At 40.0% G+C, this 20,001-nt stretch overlaps 3 protein-coding genes across 7 annotated transcripts in view; 1 reads left to right on the top strand and 2 right to left on the bottom strand.

Annotated features, from left to right (window-relative positions):
- LOC132864072 (zinc finger protein 354C-like) overlaps nt 1-20,001 on the top strand; it is a 232,810-nt gene that overhangs the window by 108,835 nt on the left and 103,974 nt on the right. The gene's annotated exons all lie outside the window — the stretch shown is intronic.
- Nucleotides 916-7,208, bottom strand: ptger1c (prostaglandin E receptor 1c (subtype EP1)). The gene is made up of 3 exons (XM_060897302.1): nt 7,085-7,208; nt 2,682-3,611; nt 916-1,333 (listed from the first exon to the last, which is right to left on the bottom strand). Exons 2-3 carry the CDS (start codon nt 3,558-3,560, stop codon nt 1,085-1,087), a joined length of 1,128 nt encoding a protein of 375 aa, XP_060753285.1. The 5' UTR covers nt 3,561-3,611; nt 7,085-7,208; the 3' UTR covers nt 916-1,084.
- Nucleotides 12,017-20,001, bottom strand: part of LOC132864064 (adhesion G protein-coupled receptor E1) — a 58,321-nt gene continuing 50,336 nt past the window's right edge. For all 5 annotated transcript variants that reach the window (XM_060897291.1, XM_060897290.1, XM_060897289.1 and 2 more), the window contains 10 exons: nt 19,843-19,959; nt 19,139-19,338; nt 18,113-18,277; nt 17,779-17,973; nt 16,358-16,575; nt 15,592-15,658; nt 15,381-15,472; nt 14,767-14,935; nt 14,482-14,577; nt 12,017-13,952 (listed from right to left, as the gene is read on the bottom strand). In XM_060897291.1, coding sequence (XP_060753274.1) covers nt 13,911-13,952; nt 14,482-14,577; nt 14,767-14,935; nt 15,381-15,472; nt 15,592-15,658; nt 16,358-16,575; nt 17,779-17,973; nt 18,113-18,277; nt 19,139-19,338; nt 19,843-19,959 — 1,361 coding nt within the window. In that variant the 3' untranslated portion in view covers nt 12,017-13,910. The remainder of the gene's footprint in view (nt 13,953-14,481; nt 14,578-14,766; nt 14,936-15,380; nt 15,473-15,591; nt 15,659-16,357; nt 16,576-17,778; nt 17,974-18,112; nt 18,278-19,138; nt 19,339-19,842; nt 19,960-20,001) is intronic.

A 20,001-nucleotide genomic window follows, 5' to 3' on the forward strand; every position in this document is an offset into this window, starting at 1 on the left:
AAACGGTTCCACCCTACATAGTGAGAAACGTGTCGTTTGGGATTGAGCCCAGGTTAGTCAGGGTTTCAAAATGGCCGAAATGGAGGGATTTTCCAAAATAAAAGTCACCATACGCAAAAATGTCTTGTCTTCGATCTAATTTTTTTTTTACAGTCAAACAATTAAGATAAATACATCCACAAAAAACAACTATTTAAACACGTTCATATATTTGTTTAATATTGAACAAAACATCAAAGACAGATTGTTGAACGTACCATCAAATAATCTCAGATACTACTTTGATTTTATTTTTCTTCCTTGTGGTCTCTGGACACATTTAATTAGAGGTCTTATGTGTATAAAATGAAACAGTTCTATGTTTTATGTAATATCATTTTTATAATACGTGTATATATGTTTTATTTATTTTTTTTTTACTTTTCAGCAGGTGTCGATAAAATGACAGCTCACACATGGGAAAACATTGAGGAAAAATTTGCTTGGCACTTTGTTAGTGTCAGTTAATAGTGTGAACAGAAGGTCAGGGTTCGTCGTTGTCCTTTAAAGATTTTAGGTGCAATCCTACAACACTTAGAAATGTTTCGCTACCAGAAATAAAAAGCATTTTTCCAGTGTATGTTTGTATCCAGTGAACCCTTGATGAATAATTTTTTCTGCTCTTTCTTTGGATGACACACAGCACATATGTCACATGTTCTCCGCTCATACATTATATAAACAAGTGTTAACAAACTAGTGGTTTTTCCCCCTGAAAATGTATTTTTAAAAGATCTTGTGTTTAAAATCATTACTGATAGCATTTGCTGTTCCTTTTATATGTTCATTTTTTTTTCCACGTTCATGAACGATACCAATATTTCCAAAGCCGATTCTAGTTTAGACTTTAAACTTTTCTAAAATATCAGTCCAGCTCTCAGAAGTCAGCCCTTAATATCAGAGCAAATTTTATGGCTCCACTTGTTTTTAGACAAACCTGGTGCGTGTTGGTGCGACATGAATTCTGTGAGATTTGGAGATAAGGCTCACAGAAGGCTCGTGTACAGGAACGTGATCGGAACAAAACAACGATTTAGCGGTGATGTCAGTGTAAATTGATTTCCTGTCGCTCTGAACTCCTACACGAGCTGCTCTGAGCTAAAATGACCCTGCTGGGCCACAGCAGACCGCACACCCGCCTCAGCACGGCCCGTCTCAGGAGGATGTACACCCACGGGTCCAGGATCTGGTTCCAGGATGCCATCCTCAAGCCCAGCAGCATCAGCCGCTCGTACTGTGGGTCTGGATTGGCGTTTCCTCTGTAGAACTGTCTCACTGACATAGATGTGTAAATCTGAGCAAGGGAACATGAGCAAATTACAATACAAAAACAAGAATATCCATCAAATTTTCACCTGTCTTTCATCTTTAAAAGTGCCATCACTTAGTGTTAAGTCTTTCCAACAGCTGTACTTTAATTTACAATAATGCATTCTCTGGATTTTTAACTAATTAGGATTTTCTCCTCTGAGTGTTAAAGCCTCATTACATTTTTTATTTAGCCAAATTAAAGAGTCAATTTGTAATTTTTAAAAGTTTGTTTGAAACAGTTCAGAACATTAGATACATTAAAGTGGCAGTACATAATTTTCAGTGTTTTATATTTTATAACTCATTTTAAAAGTGTTTGTTATTTTATAATCTGTCAGATACAGTGGCTAGAAGCTTTTCTCTCAGACCAGTTTCTATAGATTTAATTAGAAGTTGTCTATATATTCATTAGATACATTAAAGGGTCAGTGTGTCATTTTAATGTGCTTCTATCTTTTTGGTATATACATTAAAAGTGACAGTATGTACTTTTAAAAAAAGGTCTTTTTTCCCCAAAGGGACAGTTTTCATCTTTTTAAAGCTTTCCTTTAATTGTATTATTAGATGCATTAAAGGAGCAGTCTGTAATTTTTTTTACATAGTGAATGGTCACATGACTCTGTAGTGTGCAATGCCAATTAATAATTTTCAGAAATAACACACTTTATAATAAAATAGAAGTGCGTACTACAAAAAAAGAACTCTGTATTCTTTATTCGCTTTAATTTGAGAAAAGCTATTAGTCTCATCACCTGTCCACTCACACTCATTCATTCATTCATTCATTCATTTTTTACCGCTTATCTGAACTACCTCGGGTCACGGGGAGCCTGTGCCTATCTCAGGCGTCATCGGGCATCAAGGCAGGATACACCCTGGACGGAGTGCCAACCCATCGCAGGGCACACACACACACTCTCATTCACTCACGCAATCACACACTACAGACAATTTTCCAGAGATGCCAATCAACCTACCATGCATGTCTTTGGACCGGGGGAGGAAACCGAAGTACCCGGAGGAAACCCCCGAGGCACGGGGAGAACATGCAAACTCCACACACACAAGGCGGAGGTGGGAATCGAACCCCCAACCCTGGAGGTGTGAGGTGAACGTGCTAACCACTAAGCCACCGTGCCCCCCCACTCACACTCATCTGGGTATTTTTAAAAAAATGTGATTTTACTAATTAATTTCAGCAAATATCTCAAAAAAACAATATGAAAATTTTAACATGAGTAGTAGAATAGATGGGTGTCTATCTATGTACATGTACCTTGGTGGCAGCAAAAGACTCTATAAATTCTTCAATATTTAATTTATCCACTCACGAGAAAGGGACTCCAGCAGACAGAGGACACCACGGTTATGACCACCAGCTGCACCATCATCTCCACATCCAGCGAATGCACAGACGACATTGAAGATCTGCGTCTCCTGGAGGCGGTCAGTTTTGCCCCTTGGTTGTTGAACCTGGCCTGCAGCAATGTCAGCCCACTTACAGCATTACACAGTACAGAGACTGTTAGTGCTGCCAGGCCCAGACTGGAAAAGGCCAGTGCCAGGCCGGCATCAGCTCTCGAGAGAGCACCGTGCACAGGAAGGAAGCACCAGGTACCAGGGAACTGAGGTTCATAGGTACCCACATTGAGCAAGGGGAGCGCCGCTAAGGTACAGGCTACGGTTATGAGCAGAAGGACACCGAGGCGAACGTGAGCTGTCGTGGCCAAAGCAGAGTGCTGAAGAGGCTGTGTGATGCCCACACAGCGCTCTACAGCCATGGCACTACCCAAGAGGAGAGGAGTCAAACCAAAGAAGACCATGCAGGCCCCGAAGAGTTTGCAGAATGCCTGAGGGGGTTCGCCTGTCTCCCTGCTCAATGCTCGTTGCCTCCTGATTCTTCCGAGATGCAGGTGCAAGGCGAGTGCACCAGTGACCAAATGACCCGCCAGGTCGCTCAGAAGCAGAGCGGCTGCTAGCAGCAGAAACGGCGTCTTGGCTCGGTGGTGGTAGCGGGTGCAGGATGCCGAGACAATGGCCAGACCGATCAGGTTGGAGAGGATCCCGAAGGTCATGGTGAAGTAGGACAGTCCGAAGTTCGGTGGGTTGGGAGGAGATGGAGACGTGGAGTTCGGATCACGCCGACTGAAGAACGACAGGTTCGAGTCCTGACACGTAGTAGGACTGGAGGAGGTGAAGACAAATTCCATGGTGAGGTGATCAGTGGAGCAGTGGAGGCCAGCTTGTCTGATGTGCACCACCTGGAAAAAGAAAAGTGGATGTTGAAGTTACATTTGTTTTTTCTGAACACGGAGGTACACGGGCGTGTCGCTGTGGCCATTACTGCATTACCTCTTAACCTGCTAACATCACTTCACCTCTTGCCATAATTATGCTTGACTGTCTTCAAATGAATGAGTGCAATCACGCTCAAAATAAAAGCTCATTCTCACCTCGCTGCTTGATGTCCAAAGCCCACTAGGCACAAACATGGCACAAAATATTATATTCTCATCATCATGTACACATTCTGCTTACTTAGCAGAGTAATCTCTTTTAGCCAAAGGCTCTAGGCTGCAATTACACATTTTCCAGATAGCAAGGAACAGCTTGTCCCTTTTTTTTCTTTAAAAAAACTTTCTCTGTTGTAAGTGTCAAGCTGCTCTAGGTAATGTCGTAATGTTCTCCGCTCAGCTTGTAACTCTTCCTTGATGAGCATTTGCATCAGATTTTGCTCTCATAAAGATTCTGGCATAGCAAACCCACAGTCTATTTTGATCGAATAAAAACCGAAATCCTTCTGTCCCTTAATCTCCACTCTCCACTGAGCTCAATGAATTTGTATTCATTTGTAACTCATTTGTATTCTCCCTTACTGTACCTGCAGCATTGCAATCTCTCTCTCTCTCTCTCTCTCTCTCTCTCTCTCTCTCTCTCTCTCTCTCTCGTTCCTTTCTTTTCCTTTCCTTTTTTCCCCTTCCTTCCTTAATTCTCTCCTTCCCTTCCCTTCCCTTCCCTTCCCTCCCCTTTCCTTCCCTTACCCAAACTTCCTAACTTCCTGCCTTGCCTCCCCCCTCTTTCTTTCTTTCTTTCTTTCTTTCTTTCTTTCTTTCTTTCTTTCTTACTTTCTTTCTTTCTCTCTCTCTCTCTCTCTCTCTCTCTCTCTCTCTCTCTCTCTCTCTCTCTCTCTTGTTCCTTTCTTTTCCTTTCCTTTTTTCCCTTCCTTCCTTAATTCCTTCTTTCCCTTCCCTTCCCTTTCCTTCCCTTCCCTTCCCTTCCCTTCCCTTCCCTTCCCTTCCCTTCACTTCCTCTCCCTTCCCCAAACTTCCTAACTTCCTGCCTTGCCTCCCCCCCTCTTTCTTTCTTTCTTTTTCTTTCTTTCTTTCTTTCTTTCTTTCTTTCTCTCTCTCTCTCTCTCTCTCTCTCTCTCTCTCTCTCTCTCTCTCTCTCTCTCTCTCTCTCTCTCTCTCTCTCTCTCTCTCTCTCTCTCTCTCAACTATGCCTGAAGAAAGAACATATCTTTTAATAAATTTCACTTAACAGCAAGGGAGTAATTTGGGAAATGGAAAAGGAAGTGGTGCGAAAGAGGGAACAATTATCTGCCGATAGAATAAGAGAGTTTTGAGCATAAAATTTACAAATGTCTAAATGTATGATTAACATCTCTAAAAGAAGTTATAACAGTTACTTTAATCAAGATCTCTCCACACTGAAAGAAAGGAATCTGTGTTCAGTTAGATTTAAGAAAGAAAATATGAAATTTCTCAACAAATCGTGAAGTCTTGTGATTGCTTGCACTAAAGTTATAAAGATGTTTCTTATGATGTAGAGTGAGTGTGATCAGTTCATGTAGTAAACCAGTTCCAGTGTGAAACCTCACCATGATGTTGTTGCTGATGGGAAATACAGTAAAACTACAGTGTTACATTCAGGTCATATAATTGTGAATAGTAGCACAGAGCAGTGGTAGCGAGTCTGTTACCAAACCCCAGTGTTGTGAGCTCAGTGTCCGATTTATTCAGGGATTTGGAAATATACAATCCAATCATGTTGGATGTGCGAAGATTAATTGTGTTAATGTTATTCAGTTCAATTATGCGGAACTGATGTACGCATTTAAATGAAGTAAATAAAACAAGATTGATTGTGGTGCAGTGTGTAAGGAATAAAACACTCTAGGACATTAAATTCATCAACAGCCGGTTGGTGTGATGAAGCAGAGTTAACAATGCAACCGATAAGTTTATTATTTGCTCGGCAGTGTTTTATTCCACTTGTACCTCAGCTGTTTTCTGGACTTTTTCACACTTTTTTTTATCATACTATATTAGTCATGTGGTACAGCATACATTATATTTTAAAGTTACCTACATTGTTTTGGAACATTCACAAAGACAAGCTGCATCATGGCAGCGATAAGCAGTCTGTATTTCTTTAATTTTTTTTATCTAATTTTCTCTTTTTCACTTTCATTTAAGAAACAAATTTGCAGCATGTCATGTTAGGGAGAAATGAGAAACTCCACCAAACCATGTCAGAAAAAATGAAGCATATCAATGCACTGATGTGGAAATTCTCACAAAAGCCAATTAAAACGAGATAAACGAGCAAGAGGCTTAAACGGATTACTTAAATTTGTCAGCCTCTTAATCGAATAACGAGCCGTGCTTCCTTAAATAAATCAGGAACAGATCGTAATTGGATCAAACTTACAGAAAAATCTTATCCATTCGTCATGTTTTAATGTCAGTGTTGAGCATTTCTGATCGTTCAGATCCAGCAGACTTGCGATATTAAATATCATCCATCAGCAGCTCAGTAAGTCCTACACTATCAGACAAACAGATATCATATCAGGGTATCATATCTTTTTTTTTTTTTGTGGTGGCTTTCACACTTTTACACACAGAGATGAGTTTTTTTTTTTGAAATAACAGCATCAGGATACTTTCCCCCTCAAACACTGTCCAAATTGACACACTGCAGCACAATGGCTGAAAATGAAACTCTTCCTGGAGTGAATGAATAATCAGTTTGGCTTTTTAAACTTGACAGTCTATGATACTCAGGTGACTTTTTTTCCTCCTCTTCTCTGTCTCTATGGCCTTGTTGTGCATCCTTCCTTGTTTTTTTTTTTTTTTTTTCCTTTAACTTTTCATCAGCAGTGTATTGAACAAATCTTCTACAGCAAGACAGGAATACACGGCACAGACAACACAGGAAATTGGATTTTTTTTTTATTCATCCTTCGTAGATATACATATGCGTACCTGCTGGATGTTTAGTTACGTTGCAGTAAACGTCTTGCGTAAAATCAGGAACGACTCCTCTGTTGCTCTTGAGGAGGAAAACAATGAATAATCTGCAATCAACAAATTGCTGTGCTGAGCTTTAAAAATCGACAATAAACAAACCAAAACATGACAAAACGGATGCGTATGGAGGGGAAACCCACTGAGGAGTACGCTGAGGACAGAGAGGAAGCCACTCCTTGTTCAGTTAAAAACAATCAACATGAATGCAAAATGACCGATTAACACACGTCAGCGAGAGCTCACAGAGAGCGTGTTAGGATTAAACCACTTCCTATTATCACATGTCCCTAATGTTACAGTATGACAAGTTTTTGCATAATTTATTGGCAAGTTAAGCATCATGCAGATGTTATTTAGAGAGGGATCATGCAGATGTTATTTAGAGAAGAGAGGGATAAGAGTCGAGGTCCCTCACTCACCAAGGTGCAGGAGCCAGTTCCTCAGAGTCGCTTCCTCCAGTGCCTCGTTCCTTTAGTTCTTGAGGCTATAGATTTTCTCTCTCTCTCTCTCTTTCTCTCTTTCTCTCTCCTCAGCACTTTCCCCTCTCTGGTATGACCATTGCTTTGCCTCAGCCAGCTACCTTTTCTTCTTTTTCTCTTCTCACTGACTCTCCTTCTCTTTCTAAAGCCCACCTCCTTTTTGTCATTTCTGTCCACCGTCCACGTTCCCTCGGTGTCCCTTCTCCCTTTCCCCCTCCCTCCTCTTCTCACCTATTTTCCGGCTCTGCTCGTCTTTACCTTCGATACAGTCTTGCAGGCTTCTTCTTTGCGTCTAATGGAAACCTTGAGTACACTTTGGCAGACAGTAACCTTGCACTGTTCACACTATGTCAAGGGCCATTTATTCCTGTGCTGTTGATTTTATTAAGAAGCAATATCGCGCCATCTCTGAAACGACATGTTAACTGAAGTTTGTAAACAATTTGCTTTGAAATCACTGCGTAATGGCGTGGTGTTATAAATGATCGATCAATAGGCTGCTTCAGGAGATCTTTTTTTTGTTTTAAAGATTAACATGATGAAGCTATTCACTCCTCTCCGTAATCATTTAAATAGATTGCTGATAAGCCAGCATGATGCCATTCTGATTAATCTTCCTAAGGGTATTTGGGTGGCTGAGTGTAATCAAGTGTACTGGGAAGAAATTGAGCGAAGGAACAATGCACATCCATTTCTTCTGCGCCAAATCAACCTGCCAGGGAGTGACAAAAACGCAAGCAGCACAGATAGAGTCTCGCGTCTCAGATCCGTGACTTGAATCTCATCGAGTCACTAATTTACCGGATCACGTCTTCTATTCTTATTCCCTGACCTCTGACTCAAATAACTCAGATGGCTGTGCTACTCCAATATTCCTATCAATGTAAAAATGAGATTTTATTATTATTTCATCGAATGCACCCTAGAATCTGCACAACCTCTTGTGTTGGATGGAATTTTCCAACCAGCGACATCATGGATGTCATGTCTGTTGTTTTCTTTAGATGCAAATGCAATCAAATAAAAGAAAAAAAGGGAAAGAGAAAATGAAAATGTAGAGTCATTCATGTAGAATGAATTGATTACGGTTAAACACAATTAACTTTATTCATAATTTGCAAAAACTCCAACAGCAGTTTGTTTTGGAGGTTCTTCAAGATTTAGTATGTAAGTTAATTAATATGAAGTCAACACAGAGTCCATGGACCAAATCTGCCTTGTGTCAACAGTCCAGGCTGGTGGAGGTGGTGTAATGGTGAGAAAAATGATTTCATGGCACACTTTGGGCTCTTAATAGCAACCAATCGTGGCTTGAATGCCACATAATATAAGAATATTGTTGCTGACCAGGGGGGCACGGTGGCTTAGTGGTTAGCACGTTCGCCTCACACCTCCAGGGTCGAGTTTCGATACCCGCCTCCTCCTTGTGTGTGTGGAGTTTGCATGTTCTCCCCGTGCCTCGGGGGTTTCCTCCGGGTACTCTGGTTTCCTCCCCCGGTCCAAAGACATGCATGGTAGGTTGATTGGCATCTCTGGAAAACTGTCCCTAGTGTGTGAGTGTGTGAGTGAATGAGAGTGTGTGTGTGCCCTGCGATGGGTTGGCACTCTGTCCAGGGTGTATCCTGCCTTGATGCCCAATGACGCCTGAGATAGGCACAGGCTCCCCTTGACCCGAGGTAGTTCGAATAAGCAGTAGAAGATGAATGAATGAATGAATGAATGTTGCTGACCATGTGCAACCTTCCATGGCCATAATTTACCATTGGTTTTTTGTAGCATGTTGTCTCAGACTTTTCTTTCATGAACGTAGCTACAGGGTCGTTGTTCTTCAGTGGCCTTCCATCACCGGATCTAAATACAGTAGAACTCCTTTGAGATGTGGTGGAACGGGATAAACGAGACAATCTGCTTCCATGTTTCCAGACATTATTTCGAGAGCAAAGGTGAGGCTCTACTGAGTATTTGGTGAGGAAATATTTACCGTGATTTACGACTGACTTGACTGAACCTACCTCATAAGAAAGGCTGATGAGCTGTCACAGTCAAGGCTTGATTCTTCACTCTCTGCTCTCGTCTGACTGTCATTTTAGATCCCAGATTAAGTTTTCAAAGAGTTTAGCCAGCTCATAAAATATAAATGCGGGTTTTGAGAAGCTAAGGCAGTACGGTTCACTACTCACAGCTCCCAGAGTCAAGGGTTTGATTCTGAAGTTGGGTTAATGTCTGTACTAAACTTCATGTGCGCTTTTGTTCATGTGAGTTTCTCTGGTTTTCTCCAACCTCCCAAAAACACGAGAGCTGGATTGTCTGTCTTAAAATTGCTAGTGAATGGATATGTGATCGAGGTTGAATTCTTGACAATGGCTCTAAAATGGCACTTCGATCCTGACTAGAATAAAACGGTACCGGAGATTAGTGAATTAATAAATCCATCTTCCAGTCTCTGGCAGCCAATCTTTCACAGAACTGCAGGATAGGAACTGGAAGATATGTAAATTTTAGATCAGCCTGGCTCCAAGGTTGTGCTCACAAGCACTAAATGCTCTTTCCCCCCCTATTTTCCGATCTTCTCTCATCCTATGTACCTTCACGATCACTCCGGTCTTCAAATTCTGAACTTCTATGTATTCCTAGATACCGTTTATCCTCTGCGGGTGTCAGATCCTTTTCTGTCATTGCTCCAACACTATGGAACTCCCTACCCATTGCACTCAGAACCATCACCACTTTGTCTGAATTTAAATCAAGGCATAAGACCCACCTTTTCAACCTTCACTATCAGTAAATGCATATGTATTAGGAGTCCTTAATTTTTCTGAAATGTGGTGTATGTATCGTGTACTACAGTATGTAGAGTCCTATCTCTTGTCCTGTATGTTTTTGTGTATAGTCCTGTCTTCTGTTATTACCTCATGCAGCTGCATGTGATCCTTCGTCCTGGGCAAATGTCTGACGAATATGTATATGTATGTTACACTATATTTCATCTGTCTTGAAATACTGTACCTTGTAAAGCGTCCTTGAGCTTGAGAAAGGCACTATATAAATTAAACATATTATTATTATTATTATTATTATTATTATTATTTGATTGCTCAAGAGGACATTGTTTTTATTAATGCTGATACGACTGCAGATGAATCACAGAGTGCCTTAAGATAAGTGGTGCTCAGTGCCAACTTTCTGCCCCACTCCACTGCACTGTGAAATGAAATCTCTATCACTCTAATGAAGCTCTATCACACCTGATTCAAACCATCTGCTAATTAGCGAATCCTTCGTGACATGACAGGTTCCATTTCTGGGAATTAAGAGTCATTGTTGAGATTTTTGTATGCAAGGCAAGTTCTGGCAATAGACGCAAATAACAGGCAAAAAAAAGGTTTGTTGTCTGCATAAAGAGAAGGAAGTAAACATCTGACATTAGGATGATATATTTTTTTTTTTTGTTTCATAAAATAAATTTGGTCAAATCTGACAATTTGCATCAAGCTACAGAAGCACCCGAGAAGCCGACTTCACCTAAATATTCCAAACGTTATCCAAATTGGAAGGCATTTCCTGTTTGAGATGAAGCTATTTTTCACGCTCTAGAAGTTATGAGGAATCTGATGTCTGCAGCCTTATCAAGATGTCTGTATTTTTAGATTCACGTTTCATTCAGGAAGTAAACAAACCCGGCGTAAACGTATCAGTCGTACATTTTCAAGCAACCGTCATATTAGTAAACCAGTTAAACCTTATATACTGTAGCCTGCATGTCAAACAAGTGTGCAACAAGTGCTTCATTAAATTGTACAGCTCTGTTACAGTCTTCTGATTAGATACTACAGGATTCTGAGTTGTTTTTCCCAGCGGACAGAAAATGGAGTTTGTTCCTGTTTTTGTTGTTTGCACGTTGATCGCTGAACGTTTTTGTCATTTTCCACTACATAGTCATGGCTAATACGAAGCTCTCGGAGATGCCTCAAGTGCTAGTTTATAGTCATCAAAAAACACACATCTCACACTGAGACCCTCATTTTAGATCAGACTCACAGCCAGACAATCATTCATTTATTTATACCGATTGAAAACGTCCCATTTTTATTCCAACGCCAGCATACTAGTGAAAAGTTTACTGTTTTTTTTCTATAAAAAAAAAAATTCTAAGCTCTTAATTCCATGCCTTTAAAAAAAATTGTGTGAAACTTGTGACCTGAATTAAAAATGAGTAAAAATGTTGTGTGTTTGGCTCAGAAACAAAAAACGCAGTGCTGTCTCACACACACACACACACACACACACACACACACACACACACACACACACACACTCACACACACACACTCAGTGATTTTATGGCTGCGAGTCTAAAGTAGTTGTACTATGAACCTGGTCAGTGGCCGTTCCTACGACTGGTTGCCATAGTAACGTTTCACAGCATGTGGTACAGTACCACCAGTATTCCACATGGCAACAAATAAGTTTTTCTTACCTCTAAAAGTGAAACAAAGTGGAGGGAGATTTGGTGTTTGTGTGTAAACTTCACTAGTGTTTATCTTCATTATGTAATACGAGATGAGATGAAGGAGAAGCAGTGTGTGCTCTTTGTCAGGGATCACGTGCAACTGTACCGTCTTCGCCTCCATCGGTCGCTGACGCATTTCTCGACTTTGTCACGTCTTTACTGCGTACACGGCCACTTTAGGTCAACAATTATACGTGTCGCTTGCTCATTTAAAATGGTTAAAAATGAACGATCTCTGGTTGCTTTGCCACTGCGAGTCGCTGTATGTGTGAACCGAATAAAAGACATTAATAAATGTAAGCGTTTGGATTTTACTCACAACATTACAGTCAGGGTGTTAACAGTCGTGCACTGGCAAGTAATTTGTTCTTAATATATTATTTATTTTTGGTTGAAGTAGAGCAGAAAGGACCAGAATATCAGTGCAGATATAAACATTTACATCTGACATAAATACCACATAGTCATTCACATAATACTGTATTTAAACTGAACATATTTAATAAAAATACAAAATAAATCCTTGAAAAAAAAGGCACAGGTCTGTTTTCTAGCTCAAAAGTAGCACTCATTACTATTATATTTTTTATATATTTACAATAGTATATTAACTAGTTATATATAACGTCTATCAAAATATCTAACAAATAATGAAAGCTCAGCATTAAATATAACCATAAACTTATTTTACATTATATTCAAAATAAAATACATCTATTTATAAATACATTAAAATGCAAAAAAAAAAAAAAAAATAATAATAAAGGTTTCAGTATGTCCTGCATCTTCCCTTTGAATCAAAGCCTAGAAAACTTAATTTTTATTTCAGCTCTTTGATCTGTTGCTTGTACGATAAAACGGCATCTAGAAGCTCGATCGGTGGCTGCTACTGAGCTTCGTTAGAGACGTGCTCTCAGAGGACAGAAAGGTGTTGTTCTTTGTTGATCTCAGTAATGATGTCGTTTGAAAGCAATCGTCTGAGGTCAAGCCTTATTTCTTTGGGTTTAATCTTAGACCAGGGTTCCCAGGTGGACTTTCCTGCAGCTAACACACTAGATTTTGAGCACGTGTCTATAATCGAGTGTGTGATGGAGTCCTCCTGTGAGCTATTGTAACTTTTCATAACTGTTCTTGGTAAATAATCTCTCATCTCTCATCTCATCTTCTACCGCTTATCCGAACTACCTCGGGTCACGGGGAGCCTGTGCCTATCTCAGGCGTCATCGGGCATCAAGGCAGGATACACCCTGGACGGAGTGCCAACCCATCACAGGGCACACACACACTCTCATTCACTCACACAATCACACACTACGGACAATTTTCCAGAGATGCCAATCAACCTACCATGCATGTCTTTGGACCGGGGGAGGAAACCGGAGTACCCGGAGGAAACCCCCGAGGAACGGGGAGAACATGCAACCCTGGAGGTGTGAGGCGAACGTGCTAACCACTAAGCCACCGTGTCCCCCTGGTAAATAATCATTCCACCTTTTTAGCACAGCACATTCTCATGGCGTTCTTGATTCTGATTGCTCAGGTGTAACATTTGAACGTTAGCACAAGGGACTCGTATGCTGGATGCGCCTTACAACTCGAGGTGGATAAAAAATATGTTTAATGAAGGAAAAATGTATCATTGATCTGCTGAGGCGACGTTCAGGTAACGCTTTTGGAAGGAGTCTCCAGTGTCAGTGCTTTGTAAAACAGTGACAGAGGCAAGAGGACAGAGTACTTCTGTGACTAACATTACCTCCTGTAGGTACTGTAGTATCGGGTTCGGTACGGCCATGATCTTTCTGGTCCACATGAGAGCTTCGACGTTACTGATTTTTCATGTTTACATGCAGCTCTGTTTCAGACTAAGCCGGCAGGGTGAAGGCCTCCGGTCACACCGCTCTGCCCTGTTGATTACTTTGTGTTTTATCCCTTACATATTAAACAACATTCTATAAACTATGCTTCATTAATGAATACTTCAATACTGGAGCAGGAATTTGACTGTAGTAGCAGATTGTTGGTTTCCAACGTGACAGTTACTAAACTGAGACTCAACATGGATTTGTATGTATAACAACAACAACAGCAGCAACAACAGCAGCAACAACAACAGCAACCACAACAGAATGAGAAAGCAGCTAATTCAACAGATGAGCTTATGCTGAATATGAGCCTCAGAACAGAAAAATCAGCAAGCAGAGGACGCAGTCTAGGTCACGCTCGCGTTTGTAAAGCATCGCCCGAGGCGCTACTGCTTCAGATCCGTGACTCTCCCGTGTTGTGACTGTTTTTGGATACCTGTGGAGCCAGAAATTCAGAAAGTTTATTTGCAGTTTGGACTAGAACAGACTTTTTCATTCGTGTCATCTCATTCAAAGCGTTCAGCTGATCGTTATCTCGACCCGGGTGCTCTAATGGCACATTATCTGTGCTGAGAAATTACCCTCTTTCTGAGAATATCTTTTCTAAAACTCCAGAAAACACTCTGCAGATAGCCGAGAGAGCGTCTAAGGATCCGTCTTGATCGGTATTGCTGCCAATCTTGGTGCTGTACTCTATCATTTTAAGCGAGCTATAAAACGAAATAGGGATTTTATTCAAGATTTGAAAGAGCACCTTTAAATATGAGCTATTTCAGTAGAGTCGGTACATCCATCAGCTTTAAGAGAAATATTTACTGTTTGAAAACTAAATGGAAATTTAATGGCATATTAGCTAAAATTTATTTTATTCATTTATTACTGAACAACCTAACTGCAGCAGGATGTGTTTTTTCTTTCCTATGAGACTGCATTTTAAATTTATTTTAATCCAAGAGCGAGCGTACCTGGGATTTGCTGGACTGGTTCGTGCTGAACTCTGAGTATGAGCTCTTCTGTCGTGCAGTCAAGCAAGTCAGGAACCGGATGTACTCGTCTCTCACCTAATGACAGAAGAGAAGGATTTTTGAGATATGGTGGAAATGTCAGGCTGCTGGTTCTTTTAACAAAATCTTTCTAAAATACGGTATACACAGAGGTATCTCGCAATCCATCTTAATTAGATTTAATCAATCACAATTCAAAGTGCTTTTTGTACATCAACATCTGTCAGTGGAGAGAAATACACGGACCTGTTTGGAAAGCAGACAGTGCATGATGAACACCAGCACCCCCTGCAAGCTGTTGAAGATTGTAAAGAGGTAGGACATGACCAGCGTTCCTTCATCAAACTGAAAACAGCCGAAGATCCACATGGTGCCGAGAACGCAGAGCTGAGCGATGGCAGTGATAGTAAATGTCCTGTAGGGGGAGACAGAACTCATCAATTACACACAGCTAATCCACAGAGCTTGTTAAAGCGGGTCAATTTAAAAATAAGACACGTTAGGATGCATGCATGCACAAATATATATGAGATTAAAAAAAGACAATTTTTACAATTCTAATTCGCAAAAAAGCAACGATCAATCACTTTGACGATTAGTTTTGATTTGTACTGGTAGACAAGACATGCAGAGGGTAAAAGTGTATTATGTGTATGTTTATAACAATTAGTCTAACCTCTAACCTTTAGTCGAATCCTCTCAAAAAACAGGATTTTCAGTATTTTAGAGTTACGCACTTGGTTCTTGATTTGCGCACGTGTCTTTTTTATTCTATAACTATACATTTACATACATGAATACACACAAAATCTTAATTTATCAGTTAAATCAATGTTAATCTATAAAATGTAAATCCTTACTTGATTTTTTTCAGGTTGCCCAAGTCAGGGTTAAGGGAGTTGAATTTCTGTGCTAGCTTCCATACAGTTATCATAAAGAAGGCCGCGTTCACCTGCCAACAAAATAGCACCAGATAACACACACTAATAAGACAAAATCCTAACAACAATTTTTTAAAATTTTTATTAAAAATATATTTCACACCAGAGTCAACACTTCATTCATACTTACAATAATTATGGCACAAACAGGACCGAAGAAGCTCCAGATGAAGCCATTTTCCAGATTGAGCCAGCAGCTATGCAGCAATTAAAAAAAAATGTCAACACACTTGTTGACTTAAACTAGACTTAAAAAAAAAAATTCCAGTGTTTTCTTAACCTAATGATTACTGTATCTGTAGTGAAATGTTGTAGTGATGTCTACAAAATTTCAAAATTTCACATTTCACATATCAAATAAGGAACAAAAACCTGTTCATACATTTACTGTGGTCACCTAAGGGAAGTTGAAAGGGCAGATACTATCCGCGCTTACTCGTATAACTCGATTTGAAAACGCATAAGGAACTATGGCACTGTTGTAAGATCTAGTGGTTACACACAGTGGCCTTGTAACAAAAAAAAAACTTTTTATACTGTGCTATTCTCAGTTTTACACATAGAAGTCTGGTTAGCGTGTCTTATTACCCGTGGTTATAAAACCCTGAAGCAGAGCTAGCACGGCTTTTACAGCGTTAAATCCACATTGTGGTGTCAAAAATTGTACGGTGTGAATTATATTGTAGCGGTTATATATTTATCCAATCACGGTTGTTGATGGCACAAATATGCAAATAAGAGGAAGGTTAATCCAGGGTTTAGGAATGTACAGTACATTTCAAACAACACATCCCAAAATTCTGTTTATGGTCACCCATTATGTACTCTACAGAGGTGTTAAAGACTCTATAAAGGATATGATCAATAACAACCATCAGAGCTCAGATAAAACTCACTAGCTTGGGGTGCCGTATCCTTTGTAATTGACGCAAGCTGATAGGATAACAATGATGGCGGGGGCGCCGTAACCGGCGGCCATCAGGTAGCCCCGACTCAGAGTGGTGTTGAACACCAGCACCACCATGCGGAAAAGCTGCACACCTTCCAGACACATCCAGCAGAACACAGCCAGGAAGAAGTAATGCAGCAGACCGGCCACCACACCACATCCCACCTGGAGTACAAGCAGAAAAAAGCACAAGACGGAAACATTTCAAATGGTGTTTAACTCAGAAGGGAAGTTAGTTTGTGTTGAGGAATGAAATTGTGGAAGAACATTTTGTAATGTGGCTTCATGGATCTCATTAATCTCACAAATCAAAACACATCAGAATCTGGACGGCATCCCAGAAACAGTACAATGCACGCTAACTGCAGCACAAATCTGTTGTTAATAAGATTTATTTAGCTTCCCTCGTTGTGACCGTCAGAGTTACTGAGCACTGGGTGAAAGCACAAAACCTCATGTTGCTCCACTGTATTTAGCCGCCGTACATGTTGTCTATCTGTCCCTGATGTTAAAGCGCTAGTGCAATACTATACTATCAATACTATCACCTCAGATCGTCTCTGGTATGTGTATTTCCTGTGTGTGTTTTTTTTTTGTGTGTGTGTATTTAATTTCCTCTTTTAATTTTATTTTTCATCTAATTTGTGCATTTTATTCTCCAGCCCGTCACCTGGTAGTCTGACTTCTTTCATGCCCACAGTTTAATGCCCACAGCTTTTCTTTATATCTATATTATATACTTTTTATATTCTATATCTTTAGATCTCTGAAATGGATTGTTACATTCACCATGAATTCTCATCTACTGAGATAATAAGATAACAAAGTATTTATAGCTATAAATAAACAATAATATATATGTAATATACATGTAATATACATATTATATATAATATATATGTATATTACATGTATATGTAATATAATATGTATCTGTGTGTGTGTGAGTGTGTGTGTGTGTGTGTGTGTGTGTGAGCAGACATGATCTTTGCCTACATTTTTTTGTTTTCTTACATAATTCATTTTAAATGTAATTGATTTCTTTTCTTTTTCTTTTTTTTTTTTTTTACATCTACACTTAATCAAATTTAGTTTAATCTGAATAAAACTACATGCTTTTGTTCTGTCAGTGTTGTGACAAGTTAGGCTTTTGTCACTTCTGCTATTACTTGTGGTTTTGAGACTATTTGCAAAACTCTCCTACACGCTAATGGAAAATTTGTGTGATTTTAGTTTTGATGTCACTTTCTTTACCAAGTTCCTTCTTAGAGTTCCTTTAAAATCACATGAGCACATTTAGAAATTCTGAGTGTTTTGCTAAACTTTGCGTATTTAAATACTTGAATTGACTAGAAAGTTCTAAGGTACCCTGTTATCTGTTTGGCTGATGCCGACGAGGAAGATGAAGTCGGCGATGAAAAGGCTGATGCAGAGGTGCAGGTGGATGGTGGTGCGGGTGCTTTGGATGGAACGGATAAGCCAGAAAGTCAGTATGCAGATGAGGAGGCAGATTAGAGACAGGCCGAGTCCAATCCAGGTGATCAGCTGAAGCTCAAATACATTCTAGGACACGTTCACAGATGGAGAATAGAAAACATGTGAAATGCAGATAAATATTTAACAACATTCTTTATGCTGAACAAACTGTTCTACTCTTCTTCGAAGGTTACAGTACTTTTTCTGTTTCATTGGCGTCACCAACCTTCTGCTCATAGAGCGCCAGTAGCACAGCGAAGCTGCTGAGGTGTTTGCATGAGCACACTGTGTAACTGGTGCTGTTCTTGACCACATCGCAGCCTTCACTAGACCACACACCACCTTCTTTTTTCGAGTCCCAGAACACACAGGCTACCTTCCCCTTCAAATCCTGCCAGAGAACATCAAAAGAGGTAGGTCACTTCTTATCATTTCAGTATAGTTGGCCTGATTTACTGCTTGCATATAATCACATGCAAATATAACCATTCCTAAAAAAAAAAAAAAACATACAAGTTGCGTTAATGAATATCTAATAAGATATGATGGCCAGAGAACCCAGAGGAAACCTCAAGGAGGAAACAGGGAATCAAACTATTGTCCCTGGGTAGGATAGTCAATGTGATTATCTAGATGGCAGTGAGTATCAAACCGCTATTATTCATTCATTCATCTTCTACCGCTTATCCGAACTACCTCGGGTCACGGGGAGCCTGTGCCTATCTCAGGTGTCATCGGGCATCAAGGCAGGATACACCCTGGACAGAGTGCCAACCCAACCCATATACAGACAATTTTCCAGAGATGTCAATCAACCTACCATGCATGTCTTTGGACCGGGGGAGGAAACCGGAGTACCCGGAGGAAACCCCCGAGGCACGGGGAGAACATGCAAACTCCATACACACAAGGCGGAGGCGGGAATCGAACCCCCAACCCTGGAGGTGTGAGGCAAACGTGCTAACCACTAAGCCACCGTGCCCCCCAACGCTATTATTGAGATTCACTTATCACAGTATTATGGATTTAGCTGTGTAGATACAATATATAAAGGTTCATAAAGACTTATTTCACAGAAGATTAACACGCATGAGCGATACCATCTCCACTCACTGCTCTGTGGTCTCCTATGTGTGGTTACATATAAAATATGTGTATTCAGGGATAAATAAAGAGCACAACACTGCATCGGTTATAAAATTCAAATGTTTAAGCCATCAGAAAAACAAGTGTATTGTTGCTTGCGTGGTACCTTCAGATGAGAGAATCTGAGCGTGACGGGTTTGGTCAGTTTAGTCGTGTTCTGGTTTGTGACCTCTATCGTCACTACTCTGGAGTTGAGCTGATATGGGTTTGCAGAGATATTCGGGCCATGGTATTGGTTTCCGATCAAGCTCTTGACGTGTGGAATATTCAGATCTGTGTACTCAAACAGGGATGCAGAGGCGAATCCTGTTGAAACAACCAGGCAGAATAAGAGCAGATAGAGTTCAGTGTTTTTTTCATTTGTCTGTTTCTCAATGATCTCTGATCTGCATGAGATAAACGTGCAAATGCATGTATGATTAAAAAAACTATCCCTGCCTCATAAGAAATGACTCAGTGAATCAGTTGAGTCAGTGAGGTCAGTGAATACCCTTCAGGCTCGTTCCATAGACATCCAAGCACCATACTGTAAAAATTACTGAAGCTACTTGATGTCTGATTTAGACAGCTGGATGATCAGCCTGCACCTTTCAAATCACGCAACTAAACAGATTCATGAGTGAATTAATCTTAACGAATCATTTAACTGACTCAGGTTGCTATAAAAGTATACTGAATAAGCTGAATACTAGAAACTAGATGTATATTATAAAAAATCTTTTTAATTTGTTACTAAGCAGAGATAAAAAAAAATCTTACATTTTAATTAGTAAAAAAAAAAATAAGATTGATTTAAAAGGCAGTTTATACCCAGGTAGGAATCTCCCACTGCTGTTTCCCAGTCACTGCTGAATTGCACTTTGTTGGTGGACAAATTAAATGGACCATGTGGAGGAGTCGGGTTTCTGTGGACCAACATCTCAACTCCTGTGGAAGAAATATTAGTGTATATTCTAATAATTGCATGAT

The sequence above is a fragment of the Tachysurus vachellii genome, chromosome 21 (assembly GCF_030014155.1).
Source record: "Tachysurus vachellii isolate PV-2020 chromosome 21, HZAU_Pvac_v1, whole genome shotgun sequence".
Lineage (NCBI taxonomy): Eukaryota > Metazoa > Chordata > Actinopteri > Siluriformes > Bagridae > Tachysurus > Tachysurus vachellii.

Excerpts from the sequence above, each read along its gene's own strand:
- ptger1c (XM_060897302.1), bottom strand. The coding sequence starts at position 3,560 with ATGGAATTTGTCTTCACCTCCTCCAGTCCTACTACGTGTCAGGACTCG. Across the intron at positions 1,334-2,681 it reads TCTGCTGGAGTCCCTTTCTC|ATTTACACATCTATGTCAGT; the intron begins GTGAGTGGATAA and ends TCCCTTGCTCAG.